The 25,592-nt window shown below is 50.2% G+C and overlaps 1 protein-coding gene across 2 annotated transcripts in view; it reads left to right on the top strand.

Moving 5' to 3' along the window:
- Positions 1 to 295: 295 nt before the first annotated feature.
- LOC137380988 (gamma-glutamyl hydrolase-like) overlaps positions 296 to 25,592 on the top strand; it is a 40,252-nt gene continuing 14,955 nt past the window's right edge. Inside the window, exons 1-6 of one of the 2 annotated variants that reach the window (XM_068053409.1) lie at positions 296 to 388; positions 4,876 to 5,012; positions 8,781 to 8,812; positions 14,530 to 14,641; positions 16,434 to 16,484; positions 18,591 to 18,675. In XM_068053409.1, coding sequence (XP_067909510.1) covers positions 4,996 to 5,012; positions 8,781 to 8,812; positions 14,530 to 14,641; positions 16,434 to 16,484; positions 18,591 to 18,675 — 297 coding nt within the window. In that variant the 5' untranslated portion in view covers positions 296 to 388; positions 4,876 to 4,995. The remainder of the gene's footprint in view (positions 389 to 4,875; positions 5,013 to 8,780; positions 8,813 to 14,529; positions 14,642 to 16,433; positions 16,485 to 18,590; positions 18,676 to 25,592) is intronic. The other variant, XM_068053408.1, reaches the window with a different exon arrangement.

Raw genomic sequence — 25,592 nt, 5'->3', positions numbered from 1 at the left:
GCCATGGGACATCAATGTTATTTCCAAAAACGTGAAGGAACTGAATAAATGAATGACTCACACAAACAGCTGCAGACAAACCAGAAACTATCACTAAAGCAAAAGGTCACCAGCCAAACACCATAACTCAGTTCCTGTCTTGACAGAGGCTGCCAGACCTGCTGAGTAATTTCCAGCATTCTCTGTTTTTATTTCAGATTTCCAGCATCTGCAGTATTTTGCTTTTGTAATCAATGATGATCCTCCCCATTGATTTAGTAACACTTCCCAACCCTTCAAGGAGTGGGTGACCAGGCATTGCTGGCATGCAAGCAGATGTCTCACTTGGTAGCATATTCATGAGGGCCATCAGCAGGGGACTGCGAGGAGGAGGGAGTCTCAACAGACGGTCAGTAACAGTGATGACTGTCACAACACAGTAATAGTGCGCTGGGAACGAAACAACACAGGAATAGTGCGCTGAGACCATCACAACACAATAATAGTGTGCTGGGATTGACACAACACAGTAATAGTGTGCTGGGGTTGACACAACACAGTAATAGTGTGCTGGGGTTGACACAACACAGTAACAGTGTGCTGCGATTGACACAACACAGTAATAGTGTGCTGGGGTTGACACAACACAGTAACAGTGTGCTGGGATTGACACAACACAGTAACAGTGTGCTGGGAACGAAACAACACAGGAATAGTGCGCTGAGACCATCACAACACAATAATAGTGTGCTGGGATTGACACAGCACAGTAATAGTGTGCTGGGGTTGACACAACACAGTAACAGTGTGCTGGGGTTGACACAACACAGTAACAGTGTGCTGGGATTGACACAACACAGTAATAGTGTGCTGGGAACGAACAACACAGGAATAGTGCGCTGAGACCATCACAACACAATAATAGTGTGCTGGGATTGACACAACACAGTAATAGTGTGCTGGGGTTGACACAACACAGTAACAGTGTGCTGGGATTAACACAACACAGTAATAGTGTGCTGGGAACGAAACAACACAGGAATAGTGCGCTGAGACCATCACAACACAATAATAGTGTGCTGGGATTGACACAACACAGTAATAGAGTGCTGGGATTGACACAACACAGTAATAGTGTGCTGGGAATGAAACAACACAGGAATAGTGCGCTGAGACCATCACAACACAATAATAGTGTGCTGGGATTGACACAACACAGTAACAGTGTGCTGGGATTGACACAACACAGTAATAGTGTGCTGGGAACAAAACAACACAGGAATAGTGCGCTGAGACCATCACAACACAATAATAGTGTGCTGGGATTGACACAACACAGTAATAGTGTGCTGGGGTTGACACAACACAGTAACAGCGTGCTGGGATTGACACAACACAGTAATAGTGCGCTGAGAACGAAACAACACAGGAATAGTGCGCTGAGACCATCACAACACAATAATAGTGTGCTGGGATTGACACAACACAGTAACAGTGTGCTGGGATTGACACAACACAGTAATAGTGTGCTGGGAACGAAACAACACAGGAATAGTGTGCTGAGACCATCACAACACAATAATAGTGTGCTGGGATTGACACAACACAGTAACAGTGTGCTGGGATTGACACAACACAGTAATAGTGTGCTGGGAACGAAACAACACAGGAATAGTGTGCTGAGACCATCACAACACAATAATAGTGTGCTGGGATTGACACAACCCAGTAATAGTGTGCTGGGGTTGACACAACACAGTAACAGCGTGCTGGGATTGACACAACACAGTAATAGTGCGCTGAGAACGAAACAACACAGGAATAGTGCGCTGAGACCATCACAACACAATAATAGTGTGCTGGGATTGACACAACACAGTAACAGTGTGCTGGGATTGACACAACACAGTAATAGTGTGCTGGGAACGAAACAACACAGGAATAGTGTGCTGAGACCATCACAACACAATAATAGTGTGCTGGGATTGACACAACACAGTAACAGTGTGCTGGGATTGACACAACACAGTAATAGTGTGCTGGGAATGAAACAACACAGGAATAGTGTGCTGAGACCATCACAACACAATAATAGTGTGCTGGGATTGACGCAACACAGTAATAGTGTGCTGGGGTTGACACAACACAGTAACAGCGTGCTGGGATTGACACAACACAGGAATAGTGCGCTGAGACTATCACAACACAATAGTAGTGTGCTGGGACTGATAAAACACAGTAATAGTGTGCTGGGATTGACACAACACAGTAACAGTGTGCTGGGATTGACACAACACAGTAATAGTGTGCTGGGGTTGACACAACACAGTAACAGTGTGCTGGGATTGACACAACACAGTAACAGTGTGCTGGGAACGAAACAACACAGGAATAGTGCGCTGAGACCATCACAACACAATAATAGTGTGCTGGGATTGACACAACACAGTAATAGTGTGCTGGGGTTGACACAACACAGTAATAGTGTGCTGGGATTGACACAACACAGTAATAGAGTGCTGGGATTGACACAACACAGTAATAGTGTGCTGGGAATGAAACAACACAGGAATAGTGCGCTGAGACCATCACAACACAATAATAGTGTGCTGGGATTGACACAACACAGTAACAGTGTGCTGGGATTGACACAACACAGTAATAGTGTGCTGGGAACGAAACAACACAGGAATAGTGTGCTGAGACCATCACAACACAATAATAGTGTGCTGGGATTGACACAACACAGTAACAGTGTGCTGGGATTGACACAACACAGTAATAGTGTGCTGGGAACGAAACAACACAGGAATAGTGTGCTGAGACCATCACAACACAATAATAGTGTGCTGGGATTGACACAACACAGTAATAGTGTGCTGGGGTTGACACAACACAGTAACAGCGTGCTGGGATTGACACAACACAGTAATAGTGCGCTGAGAACGAAACAACACAGGAATAGTGTGCTGAGACCATCACAACACAATAATAGTGTGCTGGGATTGACACAACACAGTAACAGTGTGCTGGGATTGACACAACACAGTAATAGTGTGCTGGGAATGAAACAACACAGGAATAGTGTGCTGAGACCATCACAACACAATAATAGTGTGCTGGGATTGACACAACACAGTAATAGTGTGCTGGGGTTTGACACAACACAGTAACAGCGTGCTGGGATTGACACAACACAGGAATAGTGCGCTGAGACTATCACAACACAATAATAGTGTGCTGGGACTGATAAAACACAGTAACAGTGTGCTGGGATTGACACAACACAGTAATAGTGTGCTGGGATTGACACAACACAGTAACAGTGTGCTGGGCCTGTCACAAGTTGCAATTGCTTTTCACAGTAACGCCAGTCTCTCCAAGACATTCTGAAAGGTCCCTGTGGAGATCAGTGTGACTTGTGTGGAGTTTACAGACGAAGCAGGTGGGAGGCAGTGGGGAGGGGTGGAGTCGGTGGAGTCGGTGGGGCCGGTGGTTGCTGGTTGATGGCATAGGTGGTTGAGGGGTTTGGGGGGCGGTAGGGTCGGAGGGGAGGGGGTTGGGGAGGGGGTTGGGAAGGGGATGGGGGAGGGGTGGAGTAGGTGGGGAGGGGTTGGGGGAGGGGTTGATGAGGAGGGGGTTGGGGAGGGGGTGGGAGAGGGGGTGGGTGGTGATGGGGGAGGGGTGGAGTAGGTGGGGAGGGGGTGGGGGTGATGAGGAGGGGGTTGGGGAGGGGGTGGGAGAGGGGGTGATGGGGAGGGGGTGATGGGGAGGGAGGTGGTGGGCGAGGGGGTGAAGAATTGATGGGAAGGTGGTGGGGAGGGGGTGATGGGGAGGGGGTGATGGGGAGGGGGTGATGGGGAGTGTTGGGGAGGGGGTGACGGGGAGGGGGTGATGGGGAGTGTTGGGGAGGGGGTGATGGGGAGGGGGTGATGGGGAGGGGATGATGGGGAGTGTTGGGGAGGGGGTGATGGGGAGGGGGTGATGAGGAGGGAGTGTTGGGGAGGGGGTGATGGGGAGGGGGTGATGGGGAGGGGGTGATGGGGAGTGTTGGGGAGGGGGTGATGAGGAGGGGGTGATGGGGAGGGGGTGATGGGGAGGGGGTGATGAGGAGGGAGTGATGGGGAGGGGGTGATGGGGGGGGGTGATGGAGAGTGTTGGGGAGGGGGTGATGGGGAGGGGGTGATGGGGAGTGTTGGGTAGGGGGTGATGGGGAGGGGGTGATGGGGAGGGGGTGATGAGGAGGGGGTGATGAGGAGGGGGTGATGGGGAGGGGGTGATGGGGAGGGGGTGATGGGGGGGGGTGATGGAGAGTGTTGGGTAGGGGGTGATGGGGAGGGGGTGATGGGGAGGGGGTGATGGGGAGGGGGTGATGGGGAGTGTTGGGGAGGGGGTGATGGGGAGGGGGATTTGGGGAGTGTTGGGGAGGGGGTGATGAGGAGGGGGTGATGGGGAAATGTTTTAAGCAGCCAGTTGTTGTGATCTGGAAGGTGATGGAATCAGACTGAATAGTAACTTTGATAATGATGGATTTGCAGGGGCTATCGGAGCAGACCGGGGGGAGTGGAACTGATTCTAAGCAACAGATGGCACAGACGTGATGGGCTGAATGGAATTCTTCGATGCTGTTTTATTCTGTGATATTGTTAACAAGCTGTCATCTGCATTTTTTTTGCTGACTCTCTCTTTTCTGCCATTTGGAAAATATACAAGTTACGTTAACTGCAGACATTTCACTCCACTTTCATAACAAGGCTGTGTTTGTCCCTGTCTGTTAAATGCTGAGATAAAGTTTGCATTAACCTCAGCAGCAGCAGCTTTGACGAACCTGTCGAACATGTTCCAAAGTTCTCTGGTGAAGGAAAGTGTTAAAAGATTTTCTCTGTGATTTCCCAGGCTCTGACACAATAAGGAATTCCCGTGCACTGTAACTGATATAAGGAACTTCCTGTCACTGACACAGGCACTCAATGCTTTAACAACCGAAGGAGATCATCCAACAGAAAATACACAGCCATGAACGGACTGACAAAGTGAGTGATTCTGTTTAACACTGGGGCTTTATCGGGGAGGCTATGCTGGGATTTGGGGGGATTTATTGTATCTGTGTGTTAGCTGCAATGTTTCTGTCTCTGTTTACAGCCCAGGGTGCTGCTGAAGCAGGACAGCTGAACAGGAAAACAGCAAATAAACTGCCCAGGTTTCTCAGCTAAAGCTTGCATGTGTTGGAGCTCCTGTAGACTCGGAGCTGAACAGATGCTGAAATTCAGGGGAAACCATGAGTGGATTTTGGAGTTGGGTTACTCTCCTTTTGTTCTGGCAGAATTTAATACGCAGCGTGACTGGTGAGAGGAAGGTGTAAAGGCTTGGAGGAGGGTCCCACAAAGCGTGCTGGATTGGGGTCAGAGGGTAGGTTGGCGTCAGAGGGTGGGATGGGGTCAGAGGGTGAGATGGGGTCAGAGGGTGGGATGGGGTCAGAGGGTGGGTTAGCATTAGAGGGTGGGATGGAATCAGAGGGTGGGACGGGGTCAGAGGGTGGGATGGGGTCAGAGGGTGCGATGGGGTCAGAGGGTGGGATGGGGTCAGAGGGTGGGTTGGCATCAGAGGGTGGGACGGGGTCAGAGGGTGGGATGGGATCAGAGGGTGCGATTGGGTCAGAGGGTGGGACGGGGTCAGAGGTTGGGATGGGGTCAGAGAGTATGATGGGGTCAGAAGGTGCAATGGGGTCGGAGGGTGGGATGGGGTCAGAGGGTGGGTTGGTGTCAGAGGGTGGGTTAGCATTAGAGGGTGGGATGGAATCAGAGGGTGGGATGGGGTCAGAGGGTGGGTTGGCATCAGAGGGTGGGATGGGGTCAGAGGGTGCGATGGGGTCAGAGGTTGAGATGGGGTTGGAGGGTGGGATGGGGTCAGAGCGTGGGATGGGGTCAGAGGTTGGGATGGGGACAGAGGGTGGGATGGGGTCAGAGGGTGCGATGGGGTCAGAGGGTGGGATGGGGTCAGAGGTTGGGATGGGGACAGAGGGTAGGTTGGCGTCGGAGGGTGGGATGAGGTCAGAGGGTGAGATGGGGTCAGAGGGTGGGATGGGGTCAGAGGGTGGGATGGAGTCAGAGTGTGGGTTGGCATCAGAGGGTGGGTTAACATTAGAGGGTGGGATGGAATCAGAGGGTGGGATGGGGTCAGAGGGTGCGATGGGGTCAGAGGTTGAGATGGGGTTGGAGGGTGGGATGGGGTCAGAGCGTGGGATGGGGTCAGAGGTTGGGATGGGGTCAGAGGATGGGATGGGGTCAGAGGGTGTGATGGGGTCAGAGGTTGAGATGGGGTTGGAGGGTGGGATGGGGTCAGAGGTTGGGATGGGGTCAGAGGTTGGGATGGGGGTCAGAGGGTGGGATGGGGTCAGAGGATGGGATAGGGTGAAGGGGTGGGTTGGCGTTAGAGAGTGGGAAGGGGTCAGATGGTGGGATGGGGTCAGAGGGTGCGATGGGGTCAGAGGTTCAGATGGGGTTGGAGGGTGTGATGGGGTCAGAGGGTGTGATGGGGTCAGAGGGTGCGATGGGGTCAGAGGGTGGGATGGAGTCAGAGAGTATGATGGGATCAGAGGGTGCAATGGGGTCAGAGGGTGGGATGAGGTCAGAGGGTGCGATGGGATCAGACGGTGGGCTGGGCTCAGAGGGTACGATGGGGTCAGAGGGTGGGATGGGGTCAGAGTGTACAATGGGGTCAGAGGGTGGGATGGGGTTAGAGTGTGCAATGGGATCAGAGGGTGGGATGGGGTCAGAGTGTACAATGGGGCCAGAAGGTGGGATGGGGTTAGAGTGTACAATGGGGTCAGAGGGTGGGATGGGGTCAGAGTGTGCGATGGGGTCAGAGGGTGGGATGGAGTCAGAGAGTATGATGGGATCAGAGGGTGCAATGGGGTCAGAGGGTGGGATGGTCAGAGGGTGCGATGGGGACAGAGGATGGGATGGGGTCAGCGGGTACGATGGGGACAGAGGGTGGGATGGGGTCAGAGTGTACAATGGGGCCAGAAGGTGGGATGGGGTTAGAGTGTACAATGGGGTCAGAGGGTGGGATGGGGTCAGAGTGTGCGATGGGGTCAGAGGGTGGGATGGAGTCAGAGAGTATGATGGGATCAGAGGGTGCAATGGGGTCAGAGGGTGGGATGAAGTCAGAGGGTGCGATGGGATCAGACGGTGGACTGGGGTCAGCGGGTACGATGGGGACAGAGGGTGGGATGGGGTCAGAGTGTACAATGGGGTCAGAGGGTGGGATGGGGTTAGAGTGTGCAATGGGATCAGAGGGTGGGATGGGGTCAGAGTGTACAATGGGGTGAGAGGGTGAGATGGGGTTAGAGTGTACAATGGGGTCAGAGGGTGGGATGGGGTCAGAGTGTACAATGGGGTCAGAGGGTGGGATGGGGTTAGAGTGTACAATGGGGTCAGAGGGTGGGATGAGCGATTTGTGAGATTGTCGAGCTGTTGTCTATCTCGGGTATTGAGATCAGTGTGATTGGTCTGTCGCTGGGAAAGGCGAGGTTGGGCTGGTGATGAGTCATGGATGGTCTCATTAGTGATTGGGGGTTTAATGGGGGAAGAATGTGCAGGTCAATCATTGGGAGAGGTCACTAAAGGGTCTGGAAGATTGTGTTTGTCCTGGATTTGGATCATTTGGTACATTCTGGAACTTGTCAGAACTCCCAGATTCCTTGTGGACTCCTGAGAACAAAGTGATGAAATCTAACCATGTGACACAGGGAATTTTTCCACCTATTTCAAAAAGTGAAAGGAGAAGGAATCAGCCGATATTCCCTGTGACTCTCTGAATCTCAGTGTCAGATTGATTAACAATATTCGTACCATCACTAAGATCTCCTATTTCCACCTCTGTAACATCCCCTGACTTCGCCCCTGTCTGAGTTCATTTGCTACTGAAACCCTCATTCATGCTTTTGTTACCTCTAGACTTGAGTATTCCAACGCACTCCTGGCTGGTCTCCCACATTCTACCCTCTATAAACTGGAGATCAGCCAAAACTCTGCTGCCTGTGTCTTAACTGGCACCAAGTCCTGTTCACCTATCACCCCTGTGCTCGCTGACCTACATTGGCTCCTGGTCAAACAACATTTTAATGTTTAAAATTCTCATCCTTGTTTTCAAATCCCTCCATGGCCTCACCCTCCCTATCTCTGTAACCTCCTCCATGGCCTCACCCTCCCTATCTCTGTAACCTCCTCCATGGCCTCACCCTCCCTATCTCTGTAATCTCCTCCATGGCCCCACCCTCCCTATCTCTGTCATCTCCTCCATGGCCTCACCCTCCCTATCTCTGTAATCTCCTCCATGGCCTCACCCTCCCTATCTCTGTAATCTCCTCCATGGCCTCACCCTCCCTATCTCTGTAATCTCCTCCATGGCCTCACCCTCCCTATCTCTGTAATCTCCTCCAGCCCCCACAACCCTCCAGGATATCTGTGCTCCTCTAATTCTGGCCTCTTGTGCATCCCTGATTTTAATCGCTCCACCATTGGTGGCTGTGCCTTCAGCTGCCTGGGCCCCAAGCTCTGGAATTCCCTCCCTACACCTCTTCCTCTCCACCTCACTTACCTCAGTTCAGACTCTCCTTAAAACCGACCTTTTTGACCAATCTTTTGGTCATCTGACCTGATATCTCCTTATGCAGCTCGGTGTCATTTTTAAAAATAATGCTCATGTGAAGTGTCTGGTGACGTTTCATTATGTTAAAGGTGCTAAGCAAATATAAGTTGTTGTTGTGAGACTCACTTTCTTCTCTTCAATTTCCCCAGCACTGAAACCCTGAATGACAGACCAGTGATCGGTGAGTGATGGCAACATTTAAACCGTCTTCACACTCAGTAAGAAGTTGCTACAGACACTAGGTCATAGAGTTCATTTACAGCACAGAAGGAGGCCATTCGGCCCATCAAGTCCATGCCGGCTCTCCAGGGAGCTATGCTGTCAGTCCCACTCCCCATCTCGATCCCCGTAGCCCTGCAAGTCTATTTCTCTCAGGTGTCAGTGATTGTCTCCCCTTTCCAACACCTTGTGAGCAGTGAGTTCCAGGTCATCATCACTCACTGCTTCCTCATATTCCCCCTGCATCTCTTGCCCAAAACGTTCAATCTGTGTCACCTAGTCCTTGTTCCATCAGTTAATGGGAACAGTTTTTCTTTGTCTACCTTATCCAAGCCTGTCATAATCTTGTACACCTCTATTAAATCTCCCCTCTATCTCCTTTGCTCTCAGGAGAACAATCTCAGCTTCTCCAACCTAACTTGTAACTAAAATCCCCCATCCCTGCAACGATTCTGATAAATCTCCTCTGCACCCTCTCAATGACCCGAACATTTAGTCATGAATATAAGAGGTATGATCAGTAAGTTCGCAGATGACACGAAAATTGGTGGTGTCGTAAATAGTGAAGAGGAAAGCCTTAGATTACAGGACGATATAGATGGGCTGGGAAGATGGGCGAAGCAGTGGCAAATGGAATTTAATCCTGAGAAGTGTGAGGTGATGCATTTTGGGAGGACTAACAAGGCAAGGGAATATACAATGGATGGTAGGACCCTAGGAAGTACAGAGGGTCAGAGGGACCTTGGTGTACTTGTCCATAGATCACTGAAGGCAGCAGCACAGGTAGATAATGTTAGGAAGGCATATGGGATACTTGCCTTTATTAGCTGAGGCAGAGAATAGAAGATCAGGGAGGTTATGATGGAGCTGTATAAAATGCTAGTTAGGCCACAGCTGGAGTACTGTGTACAGTTCTGGGCACCACACTATAGGAAGGATGTGATTGCACTGGAGAGGGTGCAGAGGAGATTCACCAGGATGTTGCCTGGGCTGGAGCATTTCAGCTATAAAGAGAGACTGAAAAGGCTAGGGTTGTTTTCCTTAGAGCAGAGAAGGCTGAGGGAGATATGATTGAGGTATACAAAATTATGAGGGGCTTTGATAGGTTAGATAGGAAGAAACTTTTTCCCTTAGCGGAGGAGTCAATAACCAGGGGACATTGATTTAAGGTAAGGGGCAGGAGGTTTATCAGTATTAGTATTAGTATTAATACTAATCAGTAATGCTAAATCAGTATTAGTAGAGAAATGGTGTTGGGGAAATTGATGGGATTGAAGGCCGATAAATCCCCAGGGCCTGTTGGTATGCATCCCAGAGTACTTAAGGAAGTGGCCCTAGAAATAGTGGATGCATTGGTGGTCATCTTCCAAGATTCTATAGACTCTGGAACAGTTCCTACAGATTGGAGGGTAGCTAATGAAACCCCACTATTTAAAAAGGGAGGTAGAGAGAAAGCAGGGAATTATAGACCAGTCAGCCTGATGTCAGTAGTGGGGAAAATTCTAGAGTCCATTATCAAAGATTTTATAGCAGAGCATTTGGAGAACAGTGGTAGAATCGGACCGAGTCAGCATGGATTTATGAAAGGGAAATCATGCTTGACAAATCTACTAGAATTCTTCGAGGATGTAACTAGTAGAGTTGATGAGGGGGAGCCAGTGGATGTGGTTTATTTGGACTTTCAGAAGGCTTTCGACAAAGTCCCACATAAGAGATTAGCGTGTAAAATTAAAGTGCATGGGATTGGGGGTAGTGTATTGCGATGGATAGAAAATTGGTTGGCAGACAGGAAACAAAGAGTAGGAATAAACAGGTCTTTTTCCGAATGGCAGGCAGTGACTAGTGGGGTACCGCAGGGATCGGTGCTAGGACCCCAGCTATTCACAATATATATTAATGATTTAGATGAGGGAACTAAATGTAATATCTCCAAATTTGCAGATGACACAAAACTGGGTGGGAGGGTGAGTTGTGAGGAGGATGCAGAGAGGCTTCAGGGTGATTTGGACAAGTTGAGTGAGTGGGTAAATGCATGGCAGATGCAGTATAATGTGGATAAATGTGAGGTTATCCACTTTGGTAGCAAAACAGGAAGGTAGATTATTATCTGAACGGCTATAAACTGAGAGAGGGGAATATGCAGCGAGACCTGGGTGTTCTCGTACACCAGTCACTGAAGGTAAGCATGCAGGTGCAACAGGTGGTAAAAAAGGCAAATGGTATGTTGGCCTTCATAGTGAGAGGATTCGAGTACAGGAGCAGGGATGTCTTGCTGCAATTATACAGGGTCCTGGTGAGGCCACACCTGGAATATTGTGTGCAGTTTTGGTCTCCTTATCTGAGGAAGGATGTTCTTGCTATAGAGGGAGTGCAGCGAAGGTTTACCAGACTGATTCCTGGGATGGCAGGACTGACGTATGAGGAGAGATTGAGTCGGTTAGGATTATATTCGCTGGAGTTCAGAAGATTGAGGGGGAATCTCATAGAAACCTATAAAATTCTAACAGGACTTGACAGGGTAGATGCAGGAAGGATGTTCCCGATGGTGGGGGAGTCCAGAACCAGGGGTCATAGTCTAAGAATACGGGGTAAACCTTTCAGGACTGAGATGAGGAGAAATTTCTTCACCCAGAGAGTGATGAGCCTGTGGAATTCGCTACCACAGAAAGTAGTTGAGGCCAAAACATTGTATGTTTTCAAGAAGGAGTTAGATATAGCTCATGGGGTGAAAGGGGTCAAAGGATATGGGGGAAAGCGGGAACAGGTTACTGAGTTGGATGATCAGCCATGATCATAATGAATGGCGGAGTGGGCTCGGAGGGCCGAATGGCCTACTCCTGCTCCTATTTTCTATGTTTAGAGGGAATTTGAGGAAAAAATTTTTCACTCAGAGGGTGGTTGGAATCTGGAACACACTGCCTGAAGAGGTGGTAGAGGCAGGAACCCTCACAACATTTAAGAAGTATTTAGATGAGCACTTGAAATGCCATAGCATACAAGGCTACGGGCCAAGTGCTGGAAAATGGGATTAGAATAGTTGGATGTTTGATGGCCGGCACAGACACGATGGGCTGAAGGGCCTGTTTCTGTGCTGTATAACTCTATTCTTGCTAAGGTGTGGTGACCAGAACTGGACACAATACTCCAGTTGGGGCCTAACCAGAGATTTATAAAGTTTCAGCATAACTTCCCTACTTTAGTGAAAATGTGCCTGACATCCAGCAGTCCAGAGTCAACAATTACACTCAGGTTTCCCAATCACAGAGAAGCAGAGGGAGACGGGGAGGGAGTAAGGGAAGATTAGATGAGTACAGTTGAGAGATGGAAGGAGTCAGAAGGCCAGCAAGAGACAGTGTGGCTGTTTGGAGTGGGAATGATGGTGTGTTGTGGGGGGGCAGAGAATCACATCGGAAGCATCCACCTAGAAAACTGGTGGCATGACGTCAGTTTTGGATTTAGTCAGTGGTGGGAAAGCACCGCTCTGATGCCACGGGAATGTATTTTAAATTGCTGAGCAGTAAATTTCATTGCCATTGCATATAATTTGTGGTGATTCAATGGGGGGTTTGGGACTAAGTGGACGGCTGGTGGCCCTCATTTTCCTTCAGGTTTAGATAGAGGATCTGGATCGGTGCAGGCTTGGAGGGCCGAAGGGCCTGTTCCTGTGCTGTAATTTTCTTTGTTCTTTGTTCTTCAGATTCCAGACTGTTAAAAGCTGGTGGTGCTGAGGTGAGGCTTCAATGCTGTGATGGGGAGGCAGCCATGACCAGCACTGTGTAGGGGGAGAGGACAGAGTGGAGGCCATTGATGGACTGCAGGGCTGTGCTTTCCACAAGGGGTAGGGGATGGGGGTCTTGGTAGCTCTGCAAGTGGGGGGGGGCGGGCAGGCGGGCTTTCGGTTTGGGTGTCTGTATCAGGTGATCAAACTGCTAGGTGAGATGTAATATTACTTGTTCCTTTTCTGTGTGAACTATTGTAGGATTCACAGGAATTTTTAAAAATTCATTCATGGGATGTGGGCGTCACTGCCCAGGTCAGCATTTATTGCCCATCCCTAATTGCCCTTGAGAAGGTGGTGGTGAGCTGCCTTCTTGAACCGCTGCAGTCCATGTGGGGTAGGTACACCCACAGTGCTGTTAGGAAGGAAGTTCCAGGATTTTGACCCAGTGACAGTGAAGGAACGGCGATATAGTTCCAAGTCAGGATGGTGTGTGACTTGGAGGGGAACTTGCAGGTGGTGATGTTCCCATGTATTTGCTGCCCTTGTCCTTCTAGTTGGTAGAGGTCGCAGGTTTGGAAGGTGCTGTCTAAGGAGCCTTGGTGAGTTGCTGCAGTGCATCTTGTAGATGGTACACACTGCTGCCACTGTGTGTCGGTGGTGGAGGGAGTGAATGTTTGCGGATGGGATGCCAATCAAGCGGGCTGCTTTATCCTGGATGGTGTCAAGCTTCTTGAGTGTTGTTGGAGCTGCACCCATCCAGGCAAGTGGAAAGTATTCCATCACACTCCTGACTTGTGCCTTGTAGATGGTGGACAGGCTTTGGGGAGTCAGGAGGTGAGTTACTCACCACAGGATTCCTAGCCTCTGTCCTGCTCTTGTAGCCACTGTATTTATATGGCTACTCCAGTTCAGTTTCTGGTCAATAGTAACCTCCCCCCCACTAGGATGTTGATAGTGGGGGATTCAGTGATGGTAATGCCATTGAATGTCAAGGGGAGATGGTTAGATTCTCTCTTATTGGAGATGGTCATTGCCTTGTGTGGCGCGAATGTTACTTGCCACTTATCAGCCCAAGCCTGGATATTGTCCAGGTCTTGCTGCATTTCTACACGGACTGCTTCAGTATCTGAGGAGTCACGAATGGTGCTGGTATCATTATCAAATTTTGAAATTTTACTCTCTGTTGCAATATCCAAGTCATTTATATATATCACAAAAGCAGTGATCCTAACACTGACACTTGGGCAACACCACCATTTATTACAACGCACTGTTTTCTGTTTCTTAAGCCATTTTTAAAATCCAAGCTGAGACTGACTCTCCTATTCCATGAGCCTCAATTTTATTAACCAGCGTTTTATGTTGTACTTTGTCAAACACTTTCTCATCCTTGTTTTAAATCCCTACATGGCCTCATCCCCTCCCTATCTCTGTAATCTCCTCCAGCCCTACAACCCTCCAAGATCTCTGTGCTCCTCCCATTCCGGCCTCTTGAACATCCCTGATTTTAATCGCTCCATCATTGGCGGCCGTGCCTTCAGCTGCCTGGGCCCTAAGCTCTGGAATTCCCTCCCTGAACCTCTCCATCTCTCTCTCCTCCTTTAAGATGCTCTTTAAAACTGACTTCTTTGACCGAGCTTTAGGTTGCCTGTCCCGAATGTCTTCTTATGTGGCTCAGAGTCAAATATAATTTGACCTATTTAAAACCTATGACATTTCTACCCTCTCCCAGTTCTGATGAAGGGTCACTGACCTGAAACATTAACTCTGCTTCTCTCTCCACAGATGCTGACAGACCTGCTGAGTATTTCCAGCACTTTCTTGTTTTTATTTCAGATTTCCAGCATCTGCAGTATTTTGCTTTTGTGTTTTTTGACAGTCATTCCTATGAAGCACGTTGGGATGTTTTACTATGTGAAAGGTGCTATATAAATGCAAGCTGTTATTGTTGCCCGCAGGGATCTTAGCGCAGCACACATTGGATGAACTGGCCGAGGTGGCAAAGACATATGTAGCTGCTCCCTACGTGAAATACCTGGAGTCAGCTGGCAGCAGAGTGGCAGTGATCAGGTAACACAGTCATCATTGTGTTCACCCACAGAATGGGTTTAATTTTACTGAGAAGTCAGGGCAAGGGTCAGAGGCCAAAGTTTGAAAAGATTATGGGGGAAGATGAAATGAATGGAAAGGCAATGGCCAGGAGACATCAACCTTGGATTTACATGTCTGCACACTGTAGGAGGGAGGTACAACTGAGGGAGGTAGGAGGGAGAGGAGGTATGAGGAGGGTAAAGATAGATGAGGCAAGATGAGGAGTGGTGAGAAGGGGGGGAGGAAGGGACAAGGACGGGTGAGGAATCCCTCAGCATTGAAACCCTGGGAAAGGATGAGTTCTAGAATGAGATAATGTAACAGATCTTCATTTTAATCCAGTGAAGAGGCGGTGATGGTGATGGTTTGGAATCGGGTTAGGTTTGGGGTTAGGGTTAGGGTTAGGTTTGGGGTTAGGGATGAGGTTGGCTCTATGAGGGTGATGGAGTGGGTTAGGGTTAGGTTTGGGGTTAGGGTTAGTATTAGGGTTAGGTTTGGTGTTAGGGTTGAGGTTGGCTCTGTGAGGGTGGTGGGCTGGGTTAGGGTGAGGATTGGGGTTAGGGTTAGGGTTAGGGTTAGGGTTAGGTTTGGGGTTAGGATTACAGTTAGGATTAGGTTTGGGGTTAGGGTTAGGTTTGGGGTTAGGGATGAGGTTGGCTCTGTGAGGGTGATGGGTTAGGGTTAGGGTTAGGTTTGGGGTTAGGGTTAGTATTAGGGGTGAGGTTGGCTCTGTGAGGGTGATGGGTTTGGGTTAGGGTTAGAGTTAGGGTTAGTATTAGGGTTGAGGTTGGCTCTGAGGGTGATGGGCTGGGTTAGGGTTAGGGTTAGGTTTGGGGTTCGGATTGAGGTTGGCTCTGTGAGGGTGATGGGCTGGGTTAGGGTTAGGGTTAAGGTTAGGGTTAGGTTTGGGGTTAAGGTTAGTATTAGGGTTGAGGTTGGCTCTGTGAGGGTGATGGACTGGGTTAGGGTTAGGGTTAGGGTTAGGGTTAGGTTTGGGGTTAAGGTTAGTATTAGGGTTGAGGTTGGCTCTGTGAGGGTGATGGACTGGGTTAGGGTTAGGGTTAGGGTTAGGGTTAGGTTTGGGGTTAAGGTTAGTATTAGGGTTGAGGTTGGCTCTGTGAGGGTGATGGACTGGGTTAGGGTTAGGGTTAGGGTTAGGGTTAGGTTTGGGGTTAGGGTTAGTATTAGGGGTGAGGTTGGCTCTGTGAGGGTGATGGGTTTGGGTTAGGGTTAGAGTTAGGGTTAGTATTAGGGTTGAGGTTGGCTCTGAGGGTGATGGGCTGGGTTGGGTTAGGGTTAGGGTTAGGTTTGGGGTTCGGATTGAGGTTGGCTCTGTGAGGGTGATGGGCTGGGTTAGGGTTAGGGTTAAGGTTAGGGTTAGGTTTGGGGTTAAGGTTAGTATTAGGGTTGAGGTTGGCTCTGTGAGGGTGATGGACTGGGTTAGGGTTAGGGTTAGGGTTAGGGTTAGGTTTGGGGTTAAGGTTAGTATTAGGGTTGAGGTTGGCTCTGTGAGGGTGATGGACTGGGTTAGGGTTAGGGTTAGGGTTAGGGTTAGGTTTGGGGTTAAGGTTAGTATTAGGGTTGAGGTTGGCTCTGTGAGGGTGATGGACTGGGTTAGGGTTAGGGTTAGGGTTAGGGTTAGGTTTGGGGTTAAGGTTAGTATTAGGGTTGAGGTTGGCTCTGTGAGGGTGATGGACTGGGTTAGGGTTAATGGATAAAAAGGGTTGGGATTAATAGGCTGTGAATAATAGTTATGCTTTGTTTTCTGCAGGTTATATCTCAATGAGTCTGAGTATGAAAAGATATTTTATTCAATAAATGGGTAGGTAATTAATTTGCAGTTCTAGTTGTTCCATTTATTCTCTGCACCTGGCAAAGTCTGCTTCCTAGTTCTTCATTTTCTGCTTTCTCAGACAGTTTAATTCCACTTTTCTACCTGTTATTTTATTGTTTTCAGATGTGTTTCTGGGGAAAGTATGATCTCCTCAATCTGTTTCATGTGTTGTCCTTCTTCATGTATATCAGACTCTTTCCTCCAGGTTTTGATGTGTCTTGTACAGAATAGTGACACAGAATGAGCTCTGTAGAACACACAAGAACATCAGGAATTAAGAAAGGTCTTTGAGTCCAGGAATTACATTCCATTCACAATCCTTGCACTTCCAACACAGCCTTAGAATCCCCCTGAAGAGGGGATTATCCTCAGTGGAGCGATTGAGCAGGACGCAGCCTATATTCCCTAGTGTTTAGAAGAATGAAAATGGTTCTCATTGAATTATATCAAATTCTGAAGGGGTTTGACAGGGTAGGTGGTGAGAGCATGTTTGCCCTGGTTGGAGAGTCTAGAACACAGGGTCACAAACTCAGAATAAGGGTTCGGCTATTTAGGACTGAGATGAGGAGGAATTTCTTCATTCAGAGGGTTGGGAATCTTTGGAAATCTCTACCCCAGAGCTGTGTATGATCCATTGTTGATCAATAGAATTTTGGACATTCAAGGATACAAGGGTGGGAAGCGGGAGTTGAGGTAGAAAATCAACCATGATCTTATTGAATGGGGGAGTAGGCTCGAGGGGTTGAATGGCCTACTCCTGCTTTATTTCTTATGTTAATCAACCTGATCCATTAAGATCACTATGATCCCCTTTTCTTGAGGGGAATTGATCTGGTTCCTTATTAAGGGTAACAGTAGACACAGAATGAACTCCTCTTTCCAAATGTCTATCCTCGGAATGAACTCCTCTTTCTGAACATCAATCCTCGGAATGAACTCTTCTTTCTGAACGTCTATCCTCGGAATGAACTCTTCTTTCTGAACGTCTATCCTCAGAATGAACTCCTCTTTCTGAACGTCTATCCTCGGAATGAACTCCTCTTTCCAAATGTCTATCCTCGGAATGAACTCCTCTTTCTGAACATCTATCCTCGGAATGAACTCCTCTTTCCAAATGTCTATCCTCGGAATGAACTCCTCTTTCTGAACGTCTATCCTCGGAATGAACTCCTCTTTCCAAATGTCTATCCTCGGATTGAACTCCTCTTTCTGAACGTCTATCCTCGGAATGAACTCCTCTTTCCAAATGTCTATCCTCGGAATGAACTCCTCTTTCTGAACGTCTATCCTCGGATTGAACTCCTCTTTCTGAACGTCTATCCTCGGAATGAACTCCTCTTTCTGAACGTCTATCCTCAGAATGAACTCCTCTTTCTGAACGTCTATCCTCGGAATGAACTCCTCTTTCTGAACGTCTATCCTCGGATTGAACTCCTCTTTCTGAACGTCTATCCTCGGAATGAACTCCTCTTTCTGAACGTCTATCCTCAGAATGAACTCCTCTTTCTGAACGTCTATCCTCGGAATGAACTCCTCTTTCTGAACGTCTATCCTCAGAATGAACTCCTCTTTCCAAATGTCTATCCTCGGAATGAACTCCTCTTTCTGAACATCTATCCTCGGAATGAACTCCTCTTTCCGAACATCTATCCTCGGAATGAACTCCGCTTTCTGAACGTCTATCCTCGGAATGAACTCCTCTTTCCAAATGTCTATCCTCGGATTGAACTCCTCTTTCTGAACGTCTATCCTCGGAATGAACTCCTCTTTCCAAATGTCTATCCTCGGAATGAACTCCTCTTTCTGAACGTCTATCCTCGGATTGAACTCCTCTTTCTGAACGTCTATCCTCGGAATGAACTCCTCTTTCCAAATGTCTATCCTCGGAATGAACTCCTCTTTCTGAACATCTATCCCCAGCCGAGTCTCCAGATACAACTTTTTCACATTTTTCCAGCTGCCTCTCCTGATCTGGAATGCAGAGCAAATCATCATTTGATTGACGAGCAGCTCATTGCTGAACTAGCATCTTGCACCACCTGAAACACTGATCAATGTACAATGGCTGCCAATCAATATTCTTTCTTCACCCAGGCTCTTGCTGCCAGGAGGAGCTGTGGACTTAGAGACGTCAGAATTTGCCCGAGTCGCTGGCATCTTCTACCGGCTCGCACTAAAGGTCTGTAAATGTTCCAACTTCTTTTAGTTACTTGCTAGCAGACAGTTTCTGTATGTTTGTGGAGGTGGATGTGATGGACTGGGTGACACTGGTTCGAATCACAGGATAACGGGTAACGGTGTAAGTGAACACCGGGGATTGAACCTGTGGCGAAGAGGCTGAGTTCCAATCGTCACTGAGAGAGGGTCTGGAATCGGAATCCTTGTAGTGAGTGAGACGGCACTCGAGTGAGACTCACACTCAGTGAGGGAGACAGCACTCGAGTGAGACTCACACTCAGTGAGGGAGACAGCACTCGAGTGAAACTCACACTCAGTGAGGGAGACAGCACTCGAGTGAAACTCACACTCAGTGAGGGAGACAGCACTCGAGTGAAACTCACACTCAGTGAGGGAGACAGCACTCGAGTGAAACTCACACTCAGTGAGGGAGACAGCACTCGAGTGAAACTCACACTCAGTGAGGGAGACAGCACTCGAGTGAAACTCACACTCAGTGAGGGAGACAGCACTCGAGTGAAACTCACACTCAGTGAGGGAGACAGCACTCGAGTGAAACTCACACTCAGTGAGGGAGACAGCACTCGAGTGAAACTCACACTCAGTGAGGGAGACAGCACTCGAGTGAAACTCACACTCAGTGAGGGAGACAGCACTCGAGTGAAACTCACACTCAGTGAGGGAGACAGCACTCGAGTGAAACTCACACTCAGTGAGGGAGACAGCACTCGAGTGAAACTCACACTCAGTGAGGGAGACAGCACTCGAGTGAAACTCACACTCAGTGAGAAGACGGCACACTGGAGTGAGACTCACTCAGTGAGGGAAACTGCACTCGAGTGAGACTCACACTCAGTGAGGGAGACGGCACACTGGAGTGAGACACTCAGTGAGGGAGACGGCACACTGGAGTGAGACTCACACTCAGTGAGGGAGACAGCACTCGAGTGAGACTCACACTCAGTGAGGGAGACAGCACTCGAGTGAGACACATACTTAGTGAGGGAAACTGCACACTGGAGTGAGACTCACACTCAGTGAGGGAGACGGCACACTGGAGTGAGACTCACACTCAGTGAGGGAGACGGCACACTGGAGTGAGACTCACACTCAGTGAGGGAGACGGCACACTGGAGTGAGACTCACACTCAGTGAGGGAGACGGCACACTGGAGTGAGACTCACACTCAGTGAGGGAGACGGCACACTGGAGTGAGACACTCAGTGAGGGAGACGGCACACTGGAGTGAGACTCACACTCAGTGAGGGAGACAGCACTCGAGTGAGACTCACACTCAGTGAGGGAGACAGCACTCGAGTGAGACACATACTTAGTGAGGGAAACTGCACACTGGAGTGAGACTCACACTCAGTGAGGGAGACGGCACACTGGAGTGAGACTCACACTCAGTGAGGGAGACGGCACACTGGAGTGAGACTCACACTCAGTGAGGGAGACGGCACACTGGAGTGAGACTCACACTCAGTGAGGGAGACGGCACACTGGAGTGAGACTCACACTCAGTGAGGGAGACGGCACACTGGAGTGAGACTCACACTCAGTGAGGGAGACAGCACTCGAGTGAGACTCACACTCAGTGAGGGAGACAGCACTCGAGTGAGACTCACACTCAGTGAGGGAGACAGCACTCGAGTGAGACTCACACTCAATGAGGGAAACTGCACACTGGAGTGAGACTCACACTCAGTGAGGGAAACTGCACTCTGGAGTGAGACTCACACTCAGTGAGGGAAACTGCACTCTGGAGTGAGACTCACACTCAGTGAGGGAGACAGCACTCGAGTGAGACTCACACTCAATGAGGGAAACTGCACACTGGAGTGAGACTCACACTCAGTGAGGGAAACTGCACTCTGGAGTGAGACTCACACTCAGTGAGGGAAACTCATACTCAATGAGGGAAACTGCACACTGGAGTGAGACTCACACTCAATGAGGGAAACTGCACTCTGGAGTGAGACTCACACTCAATGAGGGAAACTGCACTCTGGAGTGAGACTCATACTCAGTGAGGGAAACTGCACACTGGAGTGAGACTCACACTCAATGAGGGAAACTGCACTCTGGAGTGAGACTCACACTCATTGAGGGAAACTGCACACTGGAGTGAGACTCACACCCAGTGAGGGAGACAGCACTCGAGTGAAACTCACACTCAGTGAGGGAGACAGCACTCGAGTGAGACTCATACTCAGTGAGGGAGATGGTACTCTGGAGTGAGACTCACACTCAGTGAGGGAGACAGCACTCGAGTGAGACTCATACTCAGTGAGGGAAACTGCACACTGGAGTGAGACTCACACTCAGTGAGGGAGACAGCACTCGAGTGAGACTCGCACTCAGTGAGGGAGACAGCACTCGAGTGAGACTCACACTCAGTGAGGGAGACAGCACTCGAGTGAGACTCACACTCAGTGAGGGAGACAGCACTCGAGTGAAACTCACACTCAGTGAGGGAGACAGCACTCGAGTGAAACTCACACTCAGTGAGGGAGACAGCACTCGAGTGAAACTCACACTCAGTGAGGGAGACAGCACTCGAGTGAAACTCACACTCAGTGAGGGAGACAGCACTCGAGTGAAACTCACACTCAGTGAGGGAGACAGCACTCGAGTGAAACTCACACTCAGTGAGGGAGACAGCACTCGAGTGAAACTCACACTCAGTGAGGGAGACAGCACTCGAGTGAAACTCACACTCAGTGAGGGAGACAGCACTCGAGTGAAACTCACACTCAGTGAGGGAGACAGCACTCGAGTGAAACTCACACTCAGTGAGGGAGACAGCACTCGAGTGAAACTCACACTCAGTGAGGGAGACAGCACTCGAGTGAAACTCACACTCAGTGAGGGAGACAGCACTCGAGTGAAACTCACACTCAGTGAGGGAGACAGCACTCGAGTGAGACTCACACTCAGTGAGGGAGACAGCACTCGAGTGAGACTCACACTCAGTGAGGGAGACAGCACTCGAGTGAGACTCACACTCAGTGAGGGAGACAGCACTCGAGTGAGACTCACACTCAGTGAGGGAGACAGCACTCGAGTGAGACTCACACTCAGTGAGGGAGACAGCACTCGAGTGAGACTCACACTCAGTGAGGGAGACAGCACTCGAGTGAGACTCACACTCAGTGAGGGAGACAGCACTCGAGTGAGACTCACACTCAGTGAGGGAGACAGCACTCGAGTGAGACTCACACTCAGTGAGGGAGACAGCACTCGAGTGAGACTCACACTCAGTGAGGGAGACAGCACTCGAGTGAGACTCACACTCAGTGAGGGAGACAGCACTCGAGTGAGACTCACACTCAGTGAGGGAGACAGCACTCGAGTGAGACTCACACTCAGTGAGGGAGACAGCACTCGAGTGAGACTCACACTCAGTGAGGGAGACAGCACTCGAGTGAGACTCACACTCAGTGAGGGAGACAGCACTCGAGTGAGACTCACACTCAGTGAGGGAGACAGCACTCGAGTGAGACTCACACTCAGTGAGGGAGACAGCACTCGAGTGAGACTCACACTCAGTGAGGGAGACAGCACTCGAGTGAGACTCACACTCAGTGAGGGAGACAGCACTCGAGTGAGACTCACACTCAGTGAGGGAGACAGCACTCGAGTGAGACTCACACTCAGTGAGGGAGACAGCACTCGAGTGAGACTCACACTCAGTGAGGGAGACAGCACTCGAGTGAGACTCACACTCAGTGAGGGAGACAGCACTCGAGTGAGACTCACACTCAGTGAGGGAGACAGCACTCGAGTGAGACTCACACTCAGTGAGGGAGACAGCACTCGAGTGAGACTCACACTCAGTGAGGGAGACAGCACTCGAGTGAGACTCACACTCAGTGAGGGAGACAGCACTCGAGTGAGACTCACACTCAGTGAGGGAGACAGCACTCGAGTGAGACTCACACTCAGTGAGGGAGACAGCACTCGAGTGAGACTCACACTCAGTGAGGGAGACAGCACTCGAGTGAGACTCACACTCAGTGAGGGAGACAGCACTCGAGTGAGACTCACACTCAGTGAGGGAGACAGCACTCGAGTGAGACTCACACTCAGTGAGGGAGACAGCACTCGAGTGAGACTCACACTCAGTGAGGGAGACAGCACTCGAGTGAGACTCACACTCAGTGAGGGAGACAGCACTCGAGTGAGACTCACACTCAGTGAGGGAGACAGCACTCGAGTGAGACTCACACTCAGTGAGGGAGACAGCACTCGAGTGAGACTCACACTCAGTGAGGGAGACAGCACTCGAGTGAGACTCACACTCAGTGAGGGAGACAGCACTCGAGTGAGACTCACACTCAGTGAGGGAGACAGCACTCGAGTGAGACTCACACTCAGTGAGGGAGACAGCACTCGAGTGAGACTCACACTCAGTGAGGGAGACAGCACTCGAGTGAGACTCACACTCAGTGAGGGAGACAGCACTCGAGTGAGACTCACACTCAGTGAGGGAGACAGCACTCGAGTGAGACTCACACTCAGTGAGGGAGACAGCACTCGAGTGAGACTCACACTCAGTGAGGGAGACAGCACTCGAGTGAGACTCACACTCAGTGAGGGAGACAGCACTCGAGTGAGACTCACACTCAGTGAGGGAGACAGCACTCGAGTGAGACTCACACTCAGTGAGGGAGACAGCACTCGAGTGAGACTCACACTCAGTGAGGGAGACAGCACTCGAGTGAGACTCACACTCAGTGAGGGAGACAGCACTCGAGTGAGACTCACACTCAGTGAGGGAGACAGCACTCGAGTGAGACTCACACTCAGTGAGGGAGACAGCACTCGAGTGAGACTCACACTCAGTGAGGGAGACAGCACTCGAGTGAGACTCACACTCAGTGAGGGAGACGGCACTCGAGTGAGACTCACACTCAGTGAGGGAGACGGCACTCGAGTGAGACTCACACTCAGTGAGGGAGACGGCACTCGAGTGAGACTCACACTCAGTGAGGGAGACAGCACTCGAGTGAGACTCACACTCAGTGAGGGAGACGGCACACTGGAGTGAGACTCACACTCAGTGAGGGAGACAGCACTCGAGTGAGACTCACACTCAGTGAGTGAGACGGCACACTGGAGTGAGACTCACACTCAGTGAGGGATACTGCACTCTGGAGTGAGACTCACACTCAGTGAGGGAGACAACACTCGAGTGAGACTCATACTCAATGAGGGAAACTGCACACTGGAGTGAGACTAACACTCAATGAGGGAAACTGCACTCTGGAGTGAGACTAACACTCAATGAGGGAAACTGCACTCTGGAGTGAGACTCACACTCAGTGAGGGAGACAGCACTCGAGTGAGACTCATACTCAGTGAGGGAAACTGCACACTGGAGTGAGACACACTCAATGAGGGAAACTGCACACTGGAGTGAGACTCACATTCAGTGAGGGAGACGGCACTGGAGTGAGACTCACACTCAGTGAGGGAGACGGCACTGGAGTGAGACTCACACTCAGTGAGGGAGACGGCACTGGAGTGAGACTCACACTCAGTGAGGGAGACGGCACTGGAGTGAGACTCACACTCAGTGAGGGAGACGGCACTGGAGTGAGACTCACATTCAGTGAGGGAGACAGCACTGGAGTGAGACTCACACTCAGTGAGGGGGACGGCACTGGATGAGACTCACACTCAGTGAGGGAGACGGCACTGGAGTGAGACTCACACTCAGTGAGGGAGACAGCACTCTGGAGTGAGACTCACACTCAGTGAGGGAGACTGCACTCTGGAGTGAGACTCACACTCAGTGAGGGAGACTGCACTCTGGAGTGAGACTCACACTCAGTGAGGGAGACGGCACTCGAGTGAGACTCACACTCAGTGAGGGAGACGGCACTCGAGTGAGACTCACACTCAGTGAGGGAGACGGCACTCGAGTGAGACTTGCACTCAGTGAGGGAGACAAGACTCGAGTGAGACTCACATTCAGTGAGGGAGACAGCACTCTGGGAGCTTCACATTTGAAATCCAGCCTCAAGTTCAGAACAGTGAAAGAGGCAAAGGAAAGATATGGTGTTATTAAACAGCCCGTCATGACCAGCGAATCTGTTTCTGTAGTGATGTTGGCTGTGGGATAAATATTGGCCACAAGACACCAGGGAGAATTCCCCAGCAATCCATCAGTACTGCCATGATCTTTTACATTCACCTGAGGGGCCCTCAATTTAACAGCTGATCTAAAAGTGAGCATCTCTGACAGTGCAGCACTCCCTCAGTACTGAAATTTTGACAGTGCAGCACTCCCTCAGTACTGGCTCTCCAACAGTGCAGCACTCCCTCAGTACTGACCCTCTGACAGTGCAGCATTCCCTCAGTACTGACCCTCCGACAGTGCAGCACTCCCTCAGTACTGACCCTCTGACAGTGCAGCACTCCCTCAGTACTGACCCTCTGACAGTGCAGCACTCCCTCAGTACTGAAATTTTGACAGTGCAGCACTCCCTCAGTACTGGCTCTCCAACAGTGCAGCACTCCCTCAGTACTGACCCTCTGACAGTGCAGCATTCCCTCAGTACTGACCCTCCGACAGTGCAGCACTCCCTCAGTACTGACCCTCTGACAGTGTAGCACTCCCTCAGTACTGACCCTCTGACAGTGCAGCACTCCCTCAGTACTGACCCTCTGACAGTGCAGCATTCCCTCAGTACTGACCCTCTGACAGTGTAGCACTCCCTCAGTACTGACCCTCCGACAGTGCAGCACTCCCTCAGTACTGACCCTCCGACAGTGCAGCTTTCCCTCAGGATTGACCCTCCGACAGTGCAGCACTCCCTCAGTACTGACCCTCCGCAAGTGCAGCATTCCCTCAGTACTGATCCTCTGACAGTGCAGCACTCCCTCAGTACTGACCCTCCAACAGTGCAG

This window comes from Heterodontus francisci, chromosome 20 (genome assembly GCF_036365525.1).
Source record: "Heterodontus francisci isolate sHetFra1 chromosome 20, sHetFra1.hap1, whole genome shotgun sequence".
In the NCBI taxonomy this organism is placed as follows: Eukaryota; Metazoa; Chordata; class Chondrichthyes; order Heterodontiformes; family Heterodontidae; genus Heterodontus; species Heterodontus francisci.
The sequence above is the reverse complement of the archived record's forward strand: the minus strand, read 5'-3'. Positions and strand labels throughout refer to the sequence as shown.